Below are 17,194 nucleotides of genomic sequence, written 5' to 3'. Positions count from 1 at the left end.
TTGAAGACATATTACGGTACTCCCAGGTACAGGCGTCCAGTCTGTAATACATGCTAATATCTCATGGCCGTGACGCAGTTTAAAAAATTTGATTCAAACCGGAAGTACGAATTTGCTCGAAATAACACAAAAACAACCAATGTTCACTTTTTAATGAAATATATGTGTCCTAATAGTGTTTTTAGCAGTGTGGGACACATATACGACTGTCAACGGCTCAAAAAATATGTTTTGGTGTTTCCCGACACTATAAATGAGTAACAGTCTGTCTAATATTGTTTGTACAGCACAGATGAATTTGTGACAAAAATGTACACATTGAAATACCCAACACAATCTCACGGCAATTTGTAAATTTTTGATTTAGTGGCTAATTCATATGAATTGGTATGATCTCATTCATACAATTTAGGATGATTTACTCATCCCACAATGACGGTTGGGTTTAGGGGTGGGGTTTGGTGCCACGTCTCCTTTTTAAAATCATACATATTTGTAGCCACTAAACTGTTAAAAGGTAAAATAGTTGCGTTTCCTCGTGAGATCAGGCTGGAAATACTGCAGACATAATATCTCTCTGTTTTGGTTTTAAATCCGTTCACATGTCAAAAGAACTAAGATGATGTTGATTCTGGTTTTATTACTGTCTTCGTCACCATTTATAAAAGGAGATTCTTCATTTTTCCAACTGGTCACAAATTATTTCACGAAATATAGGTGCTTTTTACCATCATTAACTCTTTTAAAAAATGTTGAAGAAAAGACAAGTGAATGTATAGTTCAAATACATTTAATAAAGTTGTACACATCTGTTTTACAAGTTCACGTATAAGTCTATGCTCTCTTTATACTTAAAAAAGAGCTTAACATCCAAAAAAAAAATCATATTTAACATATACATTAAAGTATTTTAAATATGTTTGTAAATCACAAGGTCAATCCTAAAACAGGACCGTAACATAACTGCAGTGTAATATAATTTATTTCAAGACATTTAAAAAAAAAAAGTTTTACTTAAAAGCTAACAAATGGAAGGTTCACTGTTATCTCAGCTTACAGATGAAAAAAACAAACTTTTGTTAATATAATTTTTCTAATATTCTCATTTAGTAATCAGTATTGTGGTTTATTTTTTATTAATATTTTGTTTGTAATTATAATTATTATTTTAATCATTGTTTGAATGAAATTATTGATCCAGTCAGTTCCTACATCTGTCTGTTCATACAATTGGGCACAGTGCTTAAAACATCTCTATCTTTTCAACTTTTACACTTCAACTTTAAATAAAGTGAAATAATATGTCTTATCTTCCATTAGAAGATTTTAATTCACCCTAAAAAATGCTGGGGTTTGATAAAATGTGACCACTTAATATATATACAGTATACAGTTAACGTCAATATATATATATATATATATATATATATATATATATATATATATATATATATATATATATATATATATATATATATATATATATAACTAATCTCTAATAACTGATTTATTTTCTCTTTGCCATGATGACAGTAAATAATATTTTACTAGATTTTTTTAAGACACTTCTATACAGTTTAAAATGACATTTAAAGGCTTAACTAGGTTAATTACTAAGCAGGTTAGGGCAATTAGGTAAGTTAGTGTATAACAATGGTTTGTTCTGTAGACTATCAAAAATATCTTAAAGTGGCCAATACTTTTGACCTTAAAAACTGTTTTTATTCTAGCTTAAATAAAACAAACAAGACTTTCTCCTGAAGAAAAAATATTAGACATAATGTCAAAATGTTCTTGCTCTGTTAAACATCATTTGGAAAATGTTTAAAAGAGAAAAAAATCAAAGGGGGTGCTAATAATTCTAACTTTAACTGTATTTGCATTTATTTTACTGTATGCCTAATCTGAAAGCTGAAAGAATTATTTCTTCAGCTTTAAACACCATCTAATCAAGATATTATATGGAATCTGAGGGTATGAAAAAAAAAGAAAAAAATGGAATCAAAGTTGTTAAAAATAAACTTTCATCAATACATGTTACTTTTAAAAAATTACATTGTTATATATTTACAGTAAGGAATTCACAAAATGTTTTCCTGGAGCTGGATCTTTACATAAAATATTATCGATTTTAGCATTTAAAAAATCTGAAATTTTAACTTGTAGGCCTATAGTTTATTTTTAGCTTCAACACAAGGTTTTCAAAAAATATATATAATAACAATAAACAAAGATTTTTAAATAATAATAATAATAATAAAATAATAATATCCCAACAGTTAGTTTTGTCCATATTGTACCAAATCCCAGCATTTTTAGAGTGTCGTGTCAATGTCAAGTGCTTTATTTTTATTGAAGCATTTGATAAATGCTTTCTGTTTGTGTTTATAATACACAATAGTTATTTAATAAAAATAAAAACAGTTTGGCTAAACAGTTTCTCCTCTTTAAAGGAGGAAACACAAATGTCCTTCTCACATTCATTTATACTGTACATCTACAGTACTGTACAGCAATACAAGGCTTGATTCTTCTGGGTAATGGCCACTAGGTGGAGTCATCAGAGCCGCCGGTGTCCTTGATTGAGAAAAGAATAAATGAAAAAAATCATGACTTTACGTACATACATATATAGTTATGTGACCCTATAGAGCACAAAACCAGTTGCACTGGTATTTTAGCAAAATTATCAGTTTGGAAAAAAGAAAAATCTTTAGAATATTATGTTGGGTAAAATTACTTTTAAAAGTAATATATCACAACCTTAAGTCACTTTAAGTGTTAGTGAAATGTACTTTTAGGGAAAATAATTTGAAAGTATGTGTTGTTGTTGTTATTATATATATATATATATATATATATATATATATATATATATATATATATATATATATATATATATATATATATTGTAATATATTACTTTTAAAAATAACTGTACCCAACATTTAATAATACACTGTTAAAATGCCAGTAAATTAAAAGTTTTTCATATTTTGTGATTCTTTATTATTATTATTTATTTATTTATTTATTTATTTATGTTTTTTTACGCCTTTAATTGCATTGTGGGACGTTGATCTTTCCTGCAACATTTTTTTTTTTTTTTTAATGTTGAAAGGTTGTAAAAAGTAAATTTTATAAACATATTTTATAGTTTGATGTGATATATTGTCTGGCTTTGTGTTGTAAATTATGTTACAAAACCCTGGTAATAAAATGCCAGCACTGTAAAAAAAAACTGAAAAAAAAAAACAAAACAAAAAATTTAATAAAAAATGTACATTTTAAGGTAACAAACTTCAGGACATTTTTGAGTTACTCAACTTAAATCAAGTCACGTGCAGTAATTGGGTTGACAGTTGAGTCAGTTGAAGTTTGTTGCCTTAAAATTGAGCTTATTTTATAGACTTAATTCTATATGTTATTTAATAAACAAAATATTTCTTCAAACTACTGCAATTTTCAACACCAAAAGTTGACAGAGGAGAGATCAACATCCCATAATACAATTCATAAATGTAAATAAATTAAAAATCCCTATAAATAACAAAACACAGAAGCTGTTAATTAACAGATATCTTTACAGTGCAATATTACAACTCATTTTTTATATATGCTGTAGATAGATGTACTGAAGTTGAAAAAAAAAAAGAATTAAGTTATCTTTGCCAAATATAAAAATCAATGGAAAGCTTGTTTAATTATCTTTCAAGTGATGTATAAATCTCGCATTTAAGAAAACTGACGCTTGTGACTGGTTTTGTGGTCACACATATAACATATATCTGTGCTTTTCAAACACATACCATCGGCTCAAGAGGTCTGAAGGCTGCTGCGTATTTCTGATATGCTGCAATTATGCAATCTCTCCTGCACAACAGAAACAAAAGAAAAACACAAGGATTGAAAAAAAACCAAAACATGTATTAGCAAGCCTGTAATACATCACTGTCCAGCATCACTCACTTGCATGAGACTCCTCCACCTGGTGGAAGGCCGGGAATGGGTTCAGATGCCAGAAATTTCATCACATACAGCAGATCAGGCTCCTCGTCTTTTGATCTGATCACGTGAATAATCTCTGAGTAACGACAGAGAAAATACACTGTTTGAGAAGGATGTTCACACTAATAGACACCTAAAAACAAATGTTCTGAGTTGTGAGGCCACAGAACTATTTTTAAAGTGTAGAATGTACTTTTCACCACTAGAGAGCGCTTTTACAACAAAGGCGCATTTCAGTTTGATGACGCTATGACTGAGAGTAAATAATGTTGTAAATAACTATAGCCATAATGCTATTCTGAATGTGCAGCGTTATAACAAACAAAACATAATAAAAAAAAAACATAAAACAAACAACATTAAAAACATTTGGTGTTTCACTGTTTTTATAAAACAAATCCAGAAATTGAGGGTGTGATGTTGTTATGCCATACAGTCATGAACACTGTAACACAATGCTGGGTTTCAAACAATTCCTACACGTTGTCCCTATACAATTAAGTTAACTTATGTTATATTTACAAATGCATGTGGATTAAACATAAAACTATTAAGTTGCTTAAGCTTAAGCTGATTTAAGCTTCTTTTTTTTTTCAGCAGCGAAGTGACCAAAAATGCAGGGTTCCTTTAACCTATTAGTTTTTTACAAATTGATTGAACATAAAACAAACATTAATTGTCCCAAAATCTTAGAAATTGTATTGTTTTAGTTGATTTTAAGTTTGAACAAACAGCAAAGGTGTTTTTTGAGTGTACACTAAAAAAGTTACACACAATACCTAAATGCTGTCCAAACACAAATCAAATAAGCTAACTTGGCCGTTTTTATAAATTTAAGGGGATTGAACAAAAAACAATTAAGTTGTCCCCAAAACATGTGGAAGGAATTGTGTCGCTTCAACTCAATTTAAATAACAAGCTTAAACAAGCAGTAAAAAGTCATGCAATTGTAAAAAATGCAGGCTTCCACACAAGTCATTCATGCTGTCCAAACACAAATCAATTACGTTACTTTTAACAAATTTATGTGGATTGAACATAAAAAAAATTAAGCTGTCCCAATGAAATCTCAAGAATTGTGTAGTTTCAGCTCATTTTAAATAAGTAGTTTGTAAAAGCAAAAATATATATATTTTTTGAGTGTATTTATACTTATTTCTCTGGATTTGAACATTCTTTGAAACAATTTGGATAATGTAAGTACATAAGTAAGCAAAATATTTAATGGTCTGAAAAAAACCTTGACGAACCTTTTATGGAATGTAAAGGCTCATGGAACCACTATACCTTTAAAAATAAAACTTCCTTTATGTTGATCAATGGTTCCATAAGGAAACTTTGACATACACGGACACTTTTCCATTCCACAAAAGGTTATTTTTAGAATAAAAGTGTTGTTTATTGAAGTTTTATTTTTAAGTATGTAATGTCAATAAGACGTTTTAACGGCATGTACAGTTGAAGTCCGAATTATTAGCCCCCCTTTAAATTTTTTTTCCCTTTTTTTAATATTTCACAAACGATGTTTAACAGAGCAAGGGAATTTTCACTGTATGTCTGATAATGTTTTTTTTTTTCCTAGAGAAAGTCTTATTTGTTTCATTTTAGTTACAATAAAAGCAGTTTTTATTTTTAAAATCCATTTTAAGGTTAAAACTATTAGCCCCTTTAAGCCTTTTTTTAAATAGTCCACAAAACAAACCATTGTTATAAAACAACTTGCCTAATTACCCTAACCTGCCTAGTTAACCTAATTAACTAGTTAAGCCTTTAAATGTCACTTTAAGCTGTACAGAAGTGTCTTAAAAAATAGTAAAATATTATTTACTGTCATCATGGCAAAGATAAAACAAATCAGGTATTAAAAATGAGTTATTAAAACTATTATGTTTAGAAATGTGCTGAGAAAATCTTCTTTCCGTTAAACAGAAATTGGGGAAAAAATAAATAAGGGGGATAATAATACTGACTTCAACTATGCAGTGTACATACATTTGAACTTACCCCAGAGCGCTTTTTGTTTTGTTTTGTTTTTTTCTGAAGTATGCAGTGTACATCCTTTAATATAGATTGAACAGTTACCTGCTACTTTCTGCTCGATGAGCTGCTCGAGCTCGGCCTCCTGCTGCAGCGCTTCTTGCGTTACCTTAGGAGCGCCATCAAAACAGATGATGATAATGGTCATGTTGTCTAAACTTCCCTGCAAGATGACAAGGACACTTTAAATCCTGATGCTTTTTGATCAAAACATAATACACAAATACAAGCATACAAGCATATAGAGTTAAAGGCAACATCTTCAGTGAAATTGTAGTAATTTTTCAAATATTTCCCAAGTTCTGATTAATGAGCAATAATATTGTCAAAGTATTTACTTTAATATATATTTTTAGTCATGTTTCTTTTAATTTGGTGGGAATAAAAGCAGTTTTATTATTTTAAAAACAATTTTAAGGTCAATATTATTAATCCCCCTAAGAATATTATTATTATTTTTTTTTGATTGACTACAGAGCAAATCACTGTTGTCCGATGACTTGCCAAATTAGCCTGATTTGCTAGCTATTCTAATTGTTTTTAAAATATAAAAAAATAATAATTCCCAAATTTACATTTTTGTGTATTTTACAGTTGTTCAATTTAGCTTTGGTGAGCACAAGTGATTCTTTATATCAATAAAAATACTTTTGACCAATATAAATAAATGAACAAATACATAAATACAGAATAGAACCAATACTAAAAATATACTGTATACTACAGTTATGTACAATATGGTGTATACTTAACATCTATACTGCTTTTATTCCAGCTAACCAAACGATAAAATGTATACAGTTGCTATTGTAACACAATACTATAGTATTATAAACAAATCACCCAAACACTGTCGTGTTCTACTATAGAGTATATTGTACTACAATACACCACAGTTTACTGTAGTAAAAACTAAAGTATACTACAGTATTTATTACACTTAATCAGGTCATTTTACCCCTACTAAAGTATGCTAGGAGCATTCACTAACACAGAGCTGTAAATACCAGTATAATACATTTTACTATAATAGCGTTTAAATCGTTGATTAATTACTATTGTTTTTTTTTTCATGTGTAAATCATCATGCCTTCAAAATGCTGTAACACACTGTAGGAGAAGCTGAATCGAGTCAGTGTGCTGACAGACAGGTAAAGGCAGTTGCACAGTCAAGTCTGAATCTCTCTAATCTGATTGTCTTCCTGGTAATCAGTCTATTTACAGAGGCGCATCTTCATAGAATGGGTCAAGCTGATGTTATTATGCGCTCTGTAATCTTCCTCATCTCAGCATGTAGCGGGGAAATCTCGTATTATGTAATATGACATAATCCACGTGCCTGATCGTTTTAAATAACAAGGTAGACCCAAAAGAAACAAATTAGTATACTAAATTAGTATCAACCTAACTGACTTGCTGATTCAGTGACAGACTCATCTAGCATCAAATAAAAACATTATATATGTAATAATTCTTAAAATGAAAATGATTTGTTTTATATCCACTGTTCAGATTCACAAAGTCAGATTTTTTATTATTTGTTTTACTACTGGCATTTATTCAAGTTCACTTCAAAGTCTGTCTCATCAAAAAGTAAATAAATAAATAAATAAAAAATAAAAATACTTTAGCTAAAAGTGAAACTTTAAAGTGTAGTAAACAAACAATAACAGTTTTGTACACCATCAAGTGTTATTTTTAGTATCATTTAAATACTGTACTAATATATATTAGTAATATAGGCATTTGTATATTTTAGTTTATTTTGTGATTGTATTATATGAATTTTTCAAGCATTTATACTATGCCAATTTATCTTTATTTTTGTTTTGTATTACATTTTACTATGATAACTTAATTCAAATGTATTTATTAACTCATGAAGAGCCTTATTTCTTTGTTATTTTAAGTTAAGTTTAGGCCTATTTTAGTTACCAAAATTGTTTTATCCATCCATCCATCCATCCATCCATTTATTTATAGTTTGTTTGTTTGTTTTAATTTTACTTCAGAATGTTATATCTACAAAGATATGCATAACATGCTTAGAATTTATATCATATTTAGCTTACCGCATGAATATTTTACATAGTATTTTATTTGATAACTTTCCATACAAATATCTGATATTTGTGCATGAATACATAGCCTATATCTATTATTACTACTATTTACTATGTTTAATATGTTGTGTGTCAGTGAGTGTTTAATGTAAAGATTATAAATGCTTTGGCAATACATTTGTAACATTTGTTTTGCCAAAATGCATTTTAAATTTGAATCTGAATTTGAATCAGTGGGTTCTTAGAATCCGCGGACGTTCGATATGCCACTAATAGAACCGCCATCTCTCAGAAGCAGGTGAAAAACTCCAACCTGATCTCACGAGAAAGCGTAAGTATTTTACGTTTTGTGAGTTTAGTGGCTAATTTGTACGAATTCGTACGAGTTTAGTCGTAAAAAAAATGTATGATTTCAAAAAGGAGGCGTGGCACTTAACCCCACCCCTAAACCCAACCGTCATTGGGGGATGAGCAAATCGTACTAAATTGTACAAATTAGCCACTAAATCAAAAAGATAAGAATTGCCGAGAGATTGTGTTGGAAAAAACTCACACTCGCGCTCACCGTACCGCGCTTCACATCGCATTATAGGAAGGAAAAACGGCACGCGACAGAAGACTGGATCGGGCAGACGGGTTCCAAGTATCGTTATGTGGCCTATTTGAATTTTAACTAACTCACGAAAGTTTAAAAGCAACAGATGATTAAGTAAGCAACTCAGCAACTCTTCCTTTATTTTGTTATCATGTTGTGGTGCTGCATTTGGCTTCTAATCAGGGACCTGTGTAATTTGCTTAACATTACAGTACCATTTATTTAAATTTTTTTATAATATTATTTACATCTTTCGTTTAGCTTAGCAAATAGCCTAGCATGTGTTGGATGTTTTGGATGCTCCATTGCAAAAGTCAAAAGTACAGTACTTTTAAAAAAATCTGTAACGCTACACTCTTAAGCAGGTCGCACACCAGAAGCGCAGCTCGGCGCGGCTACACGGCGCGCACATGACAGTTTAAAGTATCACACACCAGACGCGCACATTCAAATGATATTTAACATGAAACTAATCAGATGGCGCTCTGTGGCGCGGCTGAAAAATGAACTGCGTCCTGAGGCGTGGCCGGGCGCTGCCGACAGCCGCCAACTTGCGGTGCCAGTGTGTGTATCCTGATAGAAACTTATGTTTAGAATTCTAAAATGCATGGTGCTGTGTGGCGCTGCGTGGCACGCCGCCGAGCGGCACTTTTGGTGTGCGACCTGCTTTACTGTTATTAATTACTTTAACCTTTGTATTCTGTTATTATTTGCTGACTTCCAGCAATGATTGAGACAATCTGACACTGATAGATTTCAGTGCATTTTACTAAAAACCACAGAATGAAAAACAATAAAGAATTAGGTTCTAGGTTCTAATAGAATTAGATTCATTTTTTTATGGAAACACCGTAGCAAAAAAAAAAAAAATTTAACATGAATGACACTTTTTAAAAACACTTCTGTATAGTAGCCATTTTAAAAACAAAGGGTGCATATAATGCAAGCAAACGACTACCAGCTGCTTGGTAGTCACTGTATAAGACATATAATTTTACATATTTGTATTTTAATATTTTAAATCCAATTTTTAACTTGTTTGCGATGTGCAATATCAGATTTCTATGTGAGTTTGGTTATATGCTAACATTTGTTTTTTTATATATATATTAAGCCAATGAAAACTTATTTTTTAGTTTTGACATAAAATGTTTACATTGCTTCCTAAGACTGTTATATTGAATGACTGTGAAGAGAAAGAAATCTCTTATGTTTAATTAAAATATCTTCATTTGTACTCCAGTATGTGTAAAAGTAAATTATTCTTATCTTTTTTGAGTGAACTAAGCAAATTATAGTGTCTCCCAATGTGACTTTTTTACATGTTGTTTTTGTAAAAGTAGACAGCACATTCTGTCAAAAATTTATGTTTTTCATATCAAAAGAACTGTTAAAATGAACAATTTTTTCTTGATTTAGGCCTACTCACCCTTAGCCCATCCAAGATGTTGTTTACCTTTTTCTTCAGCAGAACATTTAAGAAACCCTTTACTTTTTTGAAAATAGGCTAATTTTACAAATCCCCAAAAGTTAAACAGATGTGTTTTACCATTCTTTAATAAATTTTGCCAATTTCTCGATCTGGCGGATGCACTTTTAGCTTAGCTTAGCTTAGCTTAGCTTAGCTTAGCTTAGATTATTGAATCTGATTGGTCCATTTGTAAAGAACTCAAAACAAGATTCAACAATTTCCTACTTAAACCTGGGTTATACTTCTGCATCAAGTGATCAGCGTGACCGACGGCGCATGCGATGCGCGTAGCCGTGCGTTTATACTTCTGTGCGCTGTTGGTATTTGCAGAACAAAAACACTTCAGAAACACCAGCTGACAGTAGGTGTTTATGTTCCTCTGTGTTGAATTTCTTCACTAGTTTTTTATTTTATTTTATGTACAAAATCGCTCATATTAAGACGGGAATCGGCGGACGTGCAACAACTTTAATCATAAGGTAAACACAAAATGTCAGTCTCCATCTGAAGCTCCTTCACGAGACTCCACACTTGTAAACATTCGATCCATCAGGCTCGCAGGGCTCACACTCGTCATCTCTACCAGGCCAACAAATCAAAAAACTTGCGCTACGCATCGTGACGTCGTGTAGTTACATTTTTTGAGACCTGCGCATAAGCGCATGCATAGGCTGGCCAGAGCATACACGTGCGCTTGATTCAGAAGTATAAATAAGCCTTTAGAACAGGGGTCACCAACCTTTATGAAACTGAGAGCTACTTCTTGGGTACCGATCAATGTGGAGGGCTACCAGTTTGATAAACACTTCTCAAATAACAAATTTCAACAATGATTTAACAGGGTAAGAAATACCCTGTATTTAATGTATCAATGTGCAACACTTTATTTTTATAAATCTCTGCAAATATTAACATTTTTTAAATGATTACTTCTATATTAGATGGAGCTTACTGGTAAGTGGCGCTATGGTGAGCTATTTTTAGAACAGGTCTGCGGGCAACACATGTGATCCTCGCGGGCTACCTGGTGCCCGTGGGCACCATGTTGGTGACCCCTGCTTTAGAACATTGTGAACTAAGACTGGCGGAAAATATTTTCTAGGTTGATATGGCTGGGAACTATACTCTCATTTTTGCGTAATGATCAAGGATCTTTGCTGCAGTACCATGACTGCATCAGGTACAATTACAAAGGAAAATAATAACTTTTTTATTTTATGAATGCTAAGAGTCTAATCCGATTTTATAAATTATGCTAAGCTAAGCTTAAAGTGCTCCTGCCAGACCAAGAGATTGGCTGAATGGATTCAGAAATGTTAAAACTCAACTGTTTAACTCTAGGGGAGTTGTAAAATTAGTCAATTTTCAACAACAACAACAACAAGGAGGATTGAACTCCTTGGTAAAGTCAGACTGTAAGAGTCACTTTACACCATTGATAACACCTCAATATCATCAAGAGACATGCATTAATTTAGTTTGCCCTGTATATGATTTTTGACTCTCAAAGCGCTGGTAGTCATTCAGTTGCATTTGTGTTTCTCTAAGAACCACAATTTCAGCTAAAAAAAACTTCCTTAAAGTTCTACTGAAGTGAAAAAAATAATCCCGGATATTTACAGTAGGTGAGAGTTCAAAGTGGCTATTACCGCCGGGGCATATACCGCCGCCGTTTGAAATAGCTGCCGCTCTGTTTTTAATGTATGACCGCAGTTTGTGAATAAGCCGCCAGGGGGCACAAAGGGAAGGAATGCAAATGGACAGAAATAGCCTATACAGCAGCTTTAAATATGCAACTGTGCTTGTAAATGAGATTTAACAATAAGTCAAAGCATTATAAATCCTTCATTAATCATTTAAAATTTGTTAACACGCTTTATTGTTATTGTAAACTTGTTAAGTGCAAAGAGGACCTTTGTCGGACCTTTTCATGTTGTCCCTTTAAGCCCTGCACAGTTAATCCATTCCTAGATTGTCCTCAGAAGAGCTCTTCACCGGGTACCTTAATAAAGATTAATACCTGTTCACCCTCAGGCCAGTACAGTCAGCCAATCTGATTGGCACATTTAAAAATGGCCACAGACCAAACAAATGGCATCCTCTAATGCGCTGTTACCAACCTTGTAGAGGCAAAGGTCGATGACCTGTGAGCAGATCTCCCTCAGATCATCGCAGACATGCAGACGGTTGCGCACAAAAGCACATAGATCCTCATTCCCAATGGCGTCCCAAACACCATCACATGCCACCACTAGAAACTCGTCTTCTGGGCTACGCTCCAGTTCGTACACCTCAGGCTCAGGAGACACAAGCTGCTCGGTCTGAGCCCTCCATTCCACCTCCTTAAAGTCGAAATCACCAAGTGCTCTGGACACGGCCAACGACCCATTGATGCGCTGCAGGGTGACGGAGCCGCCAGCATTCTGAATGCGCTCCTTCTCACGTGGGTTGCAGGGTTTGTGGTCCTCTGTGTAGAAGACAACATGGCCGTCGCGGCAGAGGAAGGTCCGCGAGTCTCCGCAGTTGATGAAGTAGAAGTTTCGTGGAGAGATCATGACAGAGGCGGCTGTGGATCCACTGTGGTCCCAGCTTTCATTACGGGACAGGGTGTGCATGTGGCGGTCGATGGCGAGGAAGCCTTCTCGGATGCCATCTTTGACCTGTTCGACATCCTCTTCCACCGTCACACAACCTAATTAAACACACATGAACAGGGTCAAGAGTGCTTATATCTGGGCAGGTGACCTGCCAATTGCCATACTTGAGAAAAGCTTGTTCCCAATCAGAAAGATTTGTCACATTTGTGTCACTGAGGATTAAGTCAATTTGGGCGTCTTCCAAAAATATAAAGGGAGGTAATGTTGCATCCAATGTTGAGGCAATTATTGAGGCTGAGTATTGCAATAAGAAACACGGCCTGACACAAAATAAGATTTTTTTAACTTAAACATTGTGAAGAACATTGATTTGTTGCACATATCAACTTCCATAGTAGGAAAAAATACTATGGAAGTCAATGAGTTCCACCCACCAACTTTTTTCAGAATATCTTCTTTTATGTTCAACAAGAGAAAGAAACTCACGTTTTTTGAACAAGTGAAAGGTGAGTAAACACGCCTTTTAGCCAGGGGGGTTCGGGTGGTTGCCAAGACCCACCTCACACTGACAAACTTCCAGAATTTGTCGCATTAATGAGCCTATTTTGTCCTATAAATTTGTCCTATTATAAAGCCATCATAAATTGTGAAAATAAACCATCAAAAAGACTTTAAGGGCAAGAGGAATCCTCTGTTGGGTGTCGCTTTGATGTGACTTCAGCTAATCAGTTCGATCAATTCTTAAAATTATTTTCTTGAGTCCAACATTGTGCAAGAAAATATACAATCTGACGCAAGAGAAGTGATCTTTCGCTACTGACCAACTGTATTGTTAAATAGAGAAAACATTTTACAAGTAACTTTTATTTAAATTATTGGTCTATTCTTGAAACAAACTAAAAAAAAAAAGATAAATATCGATTACGTTTTTACTTAAGTAAAAGCATATAATGCAGATGTAGTCACTTTTTTAGGTCACTGTTACAGTTATTTGTACTTCACCTTGTCCTTACACTTTAACCTTTAAACTGTACACCTTTAAGCATAATACTTAACTACATGTTCTTACTACATGGGTAAGGGTACTACACAGGGTAATGATGAGGGATATGGTTATTTGCATGTAATTATGTATAATTTGTTATTATTATAATAGTATATGATGTGTAGCATGAACACCAGAAAGTATAGCTAAGCTATCTCAAAACAATATGTATATCCCTTTGACTGCCGTTCTACCAAAAGGCATGTTTTACTGTTTTAAATAATGACTATTAAAGTAATTTCAAGAATGACTGAAATCAAAAGATGGATAAGTTGGCGGTTCATTCCGCTGTGGGGACCCCAGATAAATAAAGGGACTAAGCTGAAAAAAATGAACGAATTGATAAACACACCGCATTGTTGGTTTACAAAAAAAAAAAAAAAATAATAAATAAATAAATCAAACAAACATAATCATGTTGCACTACTACATTTCATTTTGATATTATTGTCAAGGGGAAAAAAAACAACAATACATGTTAAATGAGAAACTGAAATATTTTATGACATACTTCAAAATTTAAAGGTGATTTAGTATTCAATTTTTTTTATAAAATGGTCTTACAGTTCATATTTTCAGATTTGTCATAGTATATGTATTAATTATGATTCTTTTACCATAAACCGACATATTAACCATTTGTTAGAATGATATTTTAGAATTATAGGATGTGTTGAAAAAATGCATTGAGTGTGCTATCTAGCAGCATTAGGAGTTAAGAAATTTAATCCAAACAATTTTTTCTTGGTAGGGTAGTTAAAGGGATATTCAAGTTCAAATGTCAAATTAATCAGAATAGGAAAGAGCTTTATTGCCAGGTATGTCCGCACATACGAGGAATTTGTTTTCTTGACAGAGCTTTTATAGAGCAACAGAATTACAGAGACAGGACAAAAAACAGATAATAAATATATAAAAAAGCAGCAAGTAGTGAATGCAAATATTAAAATAGACAGGTGTATGTAGAGCTATTTTACTATACACAACGTTATATGTGCAATTCTTATGTGCAAATTGGCATGTAAAGTGTGTTGTTAAATAAGTGTAAAATAAGTGTAAAATTAACTAATAAGTCTTTTTAGCTAACTTTAAACTGACTTAAAACATCAATCTAAATCAAAAAATATTCTAAAATGTTAGCTTATTTTAATAAGTTTAACCAGAATACAAACAAATGTTGGCTTGATTTAGTGATCATACAATTTTTAAAGTGTACACTGTGAAAAATCAAAAGTCAAGACACCACATTTTAATGTTGCTTTATCATATTTTAATACTTTAATCGGGTTTCTGCAAGGCATGAGCCGGTAAAGGATTCTGATGGTATGACCTTGGATGAAAATATTGGTTTCATGGTATTGTGATTACTGCAGTTAAATATATTCGTTTTTATAAATGTCTGAGTAAAAAACAACAACTTTTTCCTCTTTGAATGAAATATATTTCATTTTGAGAAACATTTAAAATATTTTGGAACTTTAAACATGTCTGGCTAAATAATTAAATTGAATCACAGATTTTGTTATAATTTGAAACAGCATCTTTAGATATCTTTACTGCTGGATGTACTGTTGTACTAAAAAACAAACCAACTAAAGCAGGGGTGTCAAACTCAATTCCTGCAGGGCCGAAGCCCTGCACAGTTTAGTTCCAGCCCTGCTCCAACACACTTACCTGTAGGTTTCAAACAAGCCTGAAGGACTTAATTAGTTTGATCAGGTGTGTTTAATCAGGGTTGGAACTAAACTGTGCAGAGCTGCGGCCCTTTTGGAACTGAGTTTGACACATGTGAACTAAAGCGTAAAACAAAAGTCTTACATATACCGTAGGAATGGTATTTCAGAAAACCTTGGCAGTTTTAAAACCTTGACTTTTCCAAACCACGGAATACCCTGAAAATGGTTAATATCCCTATGCCTAGTTCATACAAAATTGTATAAGTATCAAATATCAAATTTAATTATTTTATTATTGTTTTATCAAAGATATACAAAGTTAACTTAATATGTTTACAGTTTGATTGATGTAAGTTGAGATGACTAGAACAGTACATTTGATTCAACTTAAAAAAATTAAGGCAGCCATATTTTTTGTACCGTGTATAAATCATCTAGAATACTTTGGCGATGGCTTCACAAGTAAAAGTCGAATACATCAAGCAAACTCCTAAAATGTGTTGCGGCAACATGTCTATCCTGATATGCAAAAATAAGTTCAGAGTTTGAAAGGGCTGATAAGGCATTTCATGACTTTATATTGTCATGATTAGTCGTAATCTGTATACAGATATTAGTTAGTATACTGTATACACTACAATTGCTGAGTATTTGCGAATAATCGGCCAGTACCTGTGTCGAGAATAAAATCCAGCAGGTGTCTAGAAGAGTACTGAGCCACCGTTCTCCCCGCATGTCCATCATACACAGCAAAATAGCTCCAGTCTGGAAGTGCATCGCTCATCTCTGGCATGCAAGTGTGGGAATCCTCCATCTGTGCTCGCCAGCCTTGCATACTGGCCATGGCGTAGGTAATGCCCCATTTGGACTCCCCTTCTGCTGAATCTTTCGCCAGAATGGGCCGTTCCAAGTACGGACTGCAAGCGTCCGGATCGTTTTCATAGTAGTCATCATCTGATCCCGAGTCCCTTCTTCCACCCTTGAAAAAGAAGGTCACCATCTTCTCGGTTTCCTTCACCAGCTGCCGCAGGAATGAGGGCACCTCCATGGTGCTGGCGCGCCTGGCGGTTCTCATGGCCACCCTGATCCTCCGGTTCAATCGCCGACTGTTCCTCAAATTCCTCTTTTTGGTCTTCCGAAGATGATCCAGTGCCTCCTGTTGAGTTTGAGCCAAAGAGGAGGGACAATTGGCTGGACAAACAGTGTGCTAATGCGCCTAATTACTTTGGTGTCCTAAATATGTTGTCATTTGCCCACTTGTTCTCTGTTGTTCCAATTGAAATCCATAGGACTCCACTAAAGGTTTGAGGTTGCATGAAGTCTGGGTGTGTTTATCACTTTTGCCAAGCCGTTCCCTTTCGCTGGCCAGGTTCTGATTGGCTAATCTATTTACATCCACTCATCCTCAGACAGTGTTCTGTCTTTCTCTTTGCCTGTACACTCTCAGGTAATCCCTACTTCGTAATGTGCCAGGATTAGTGAGTGTTCACGTATGTACTTGATGAACTACAGTGTTTCATAATGCACACCCAAAGAGGATGAGTGTGATTATCACATGCACTATTGATGAGTGTGCCTGTTTTAGGTCTGGTTTTTAACAATGTTGTTGTCTTACACATTGTACTGCAAATATTGTTTGTAAAAACTTGATATTAGTTTAGTTTTATACCTCTTCATACACTATTTAGATATCTGATACATG

The 17,194-nt window shown here is 33.3% G+C and overlaps 1 protein-coding gene and 1 long non-coding RNA gene across 2 annotated transcripts; one reads left to right on the top strand and one right to left on the bottom strand.

Annotated features, from left to right (window-relative positions):
• Positions 1-774: 774 nt before the first annotated feature.
• Positions 775-16,798, bottom strand: ppm1na (protein phosphatase, Mg2+/Mn2+ dependent, 1Na (putative)). Its single transcript, NM_212881.4, is given in 6 exon segments — positions 775-2,577; positions 3,810-3,873; positions 3,970-4,084; positions 6,091-6,208; positions 12,295-12,866; positions 16,165-16,798. Coding segments are annotated over 6 exon segments (1,302 nt in total). The 5' UTR covers positions 16,568-16,798; the 3' UTR covers positions 775-2,547.
• LOC147833592 (uncharacterized) lies at positions 5,147-7,614 on the top strand. The gene is made up of 2 exons (XR_015509052.1): positions 5,147-5,992; positions 6,059-7,614. It is a non-coding gene; the product is annotated as an uncharacterized LOC147833592 (long non-coding RNA).
• Positions 16,799-17,194: the final 396 nt, after the last annotated feature.

This window comes from Danio rerio, chromosome 15, assembly GCF_052040795.2.
Source record: "Danio rerio strain M-AB ecotype USA chromosome 15, GRCz13ab, whole genome shotgun sequence".
Classification (NCBI taxonomy): domain Eukaryota; kingdom Metazoa; phylum Chordata; class Actinopteri; order Cypriniformes; family Danionidae; genus Danio; species Danio rerio.
This window is presented reverse-complemented; position numbering and strand designations above follow the sequence as displayed.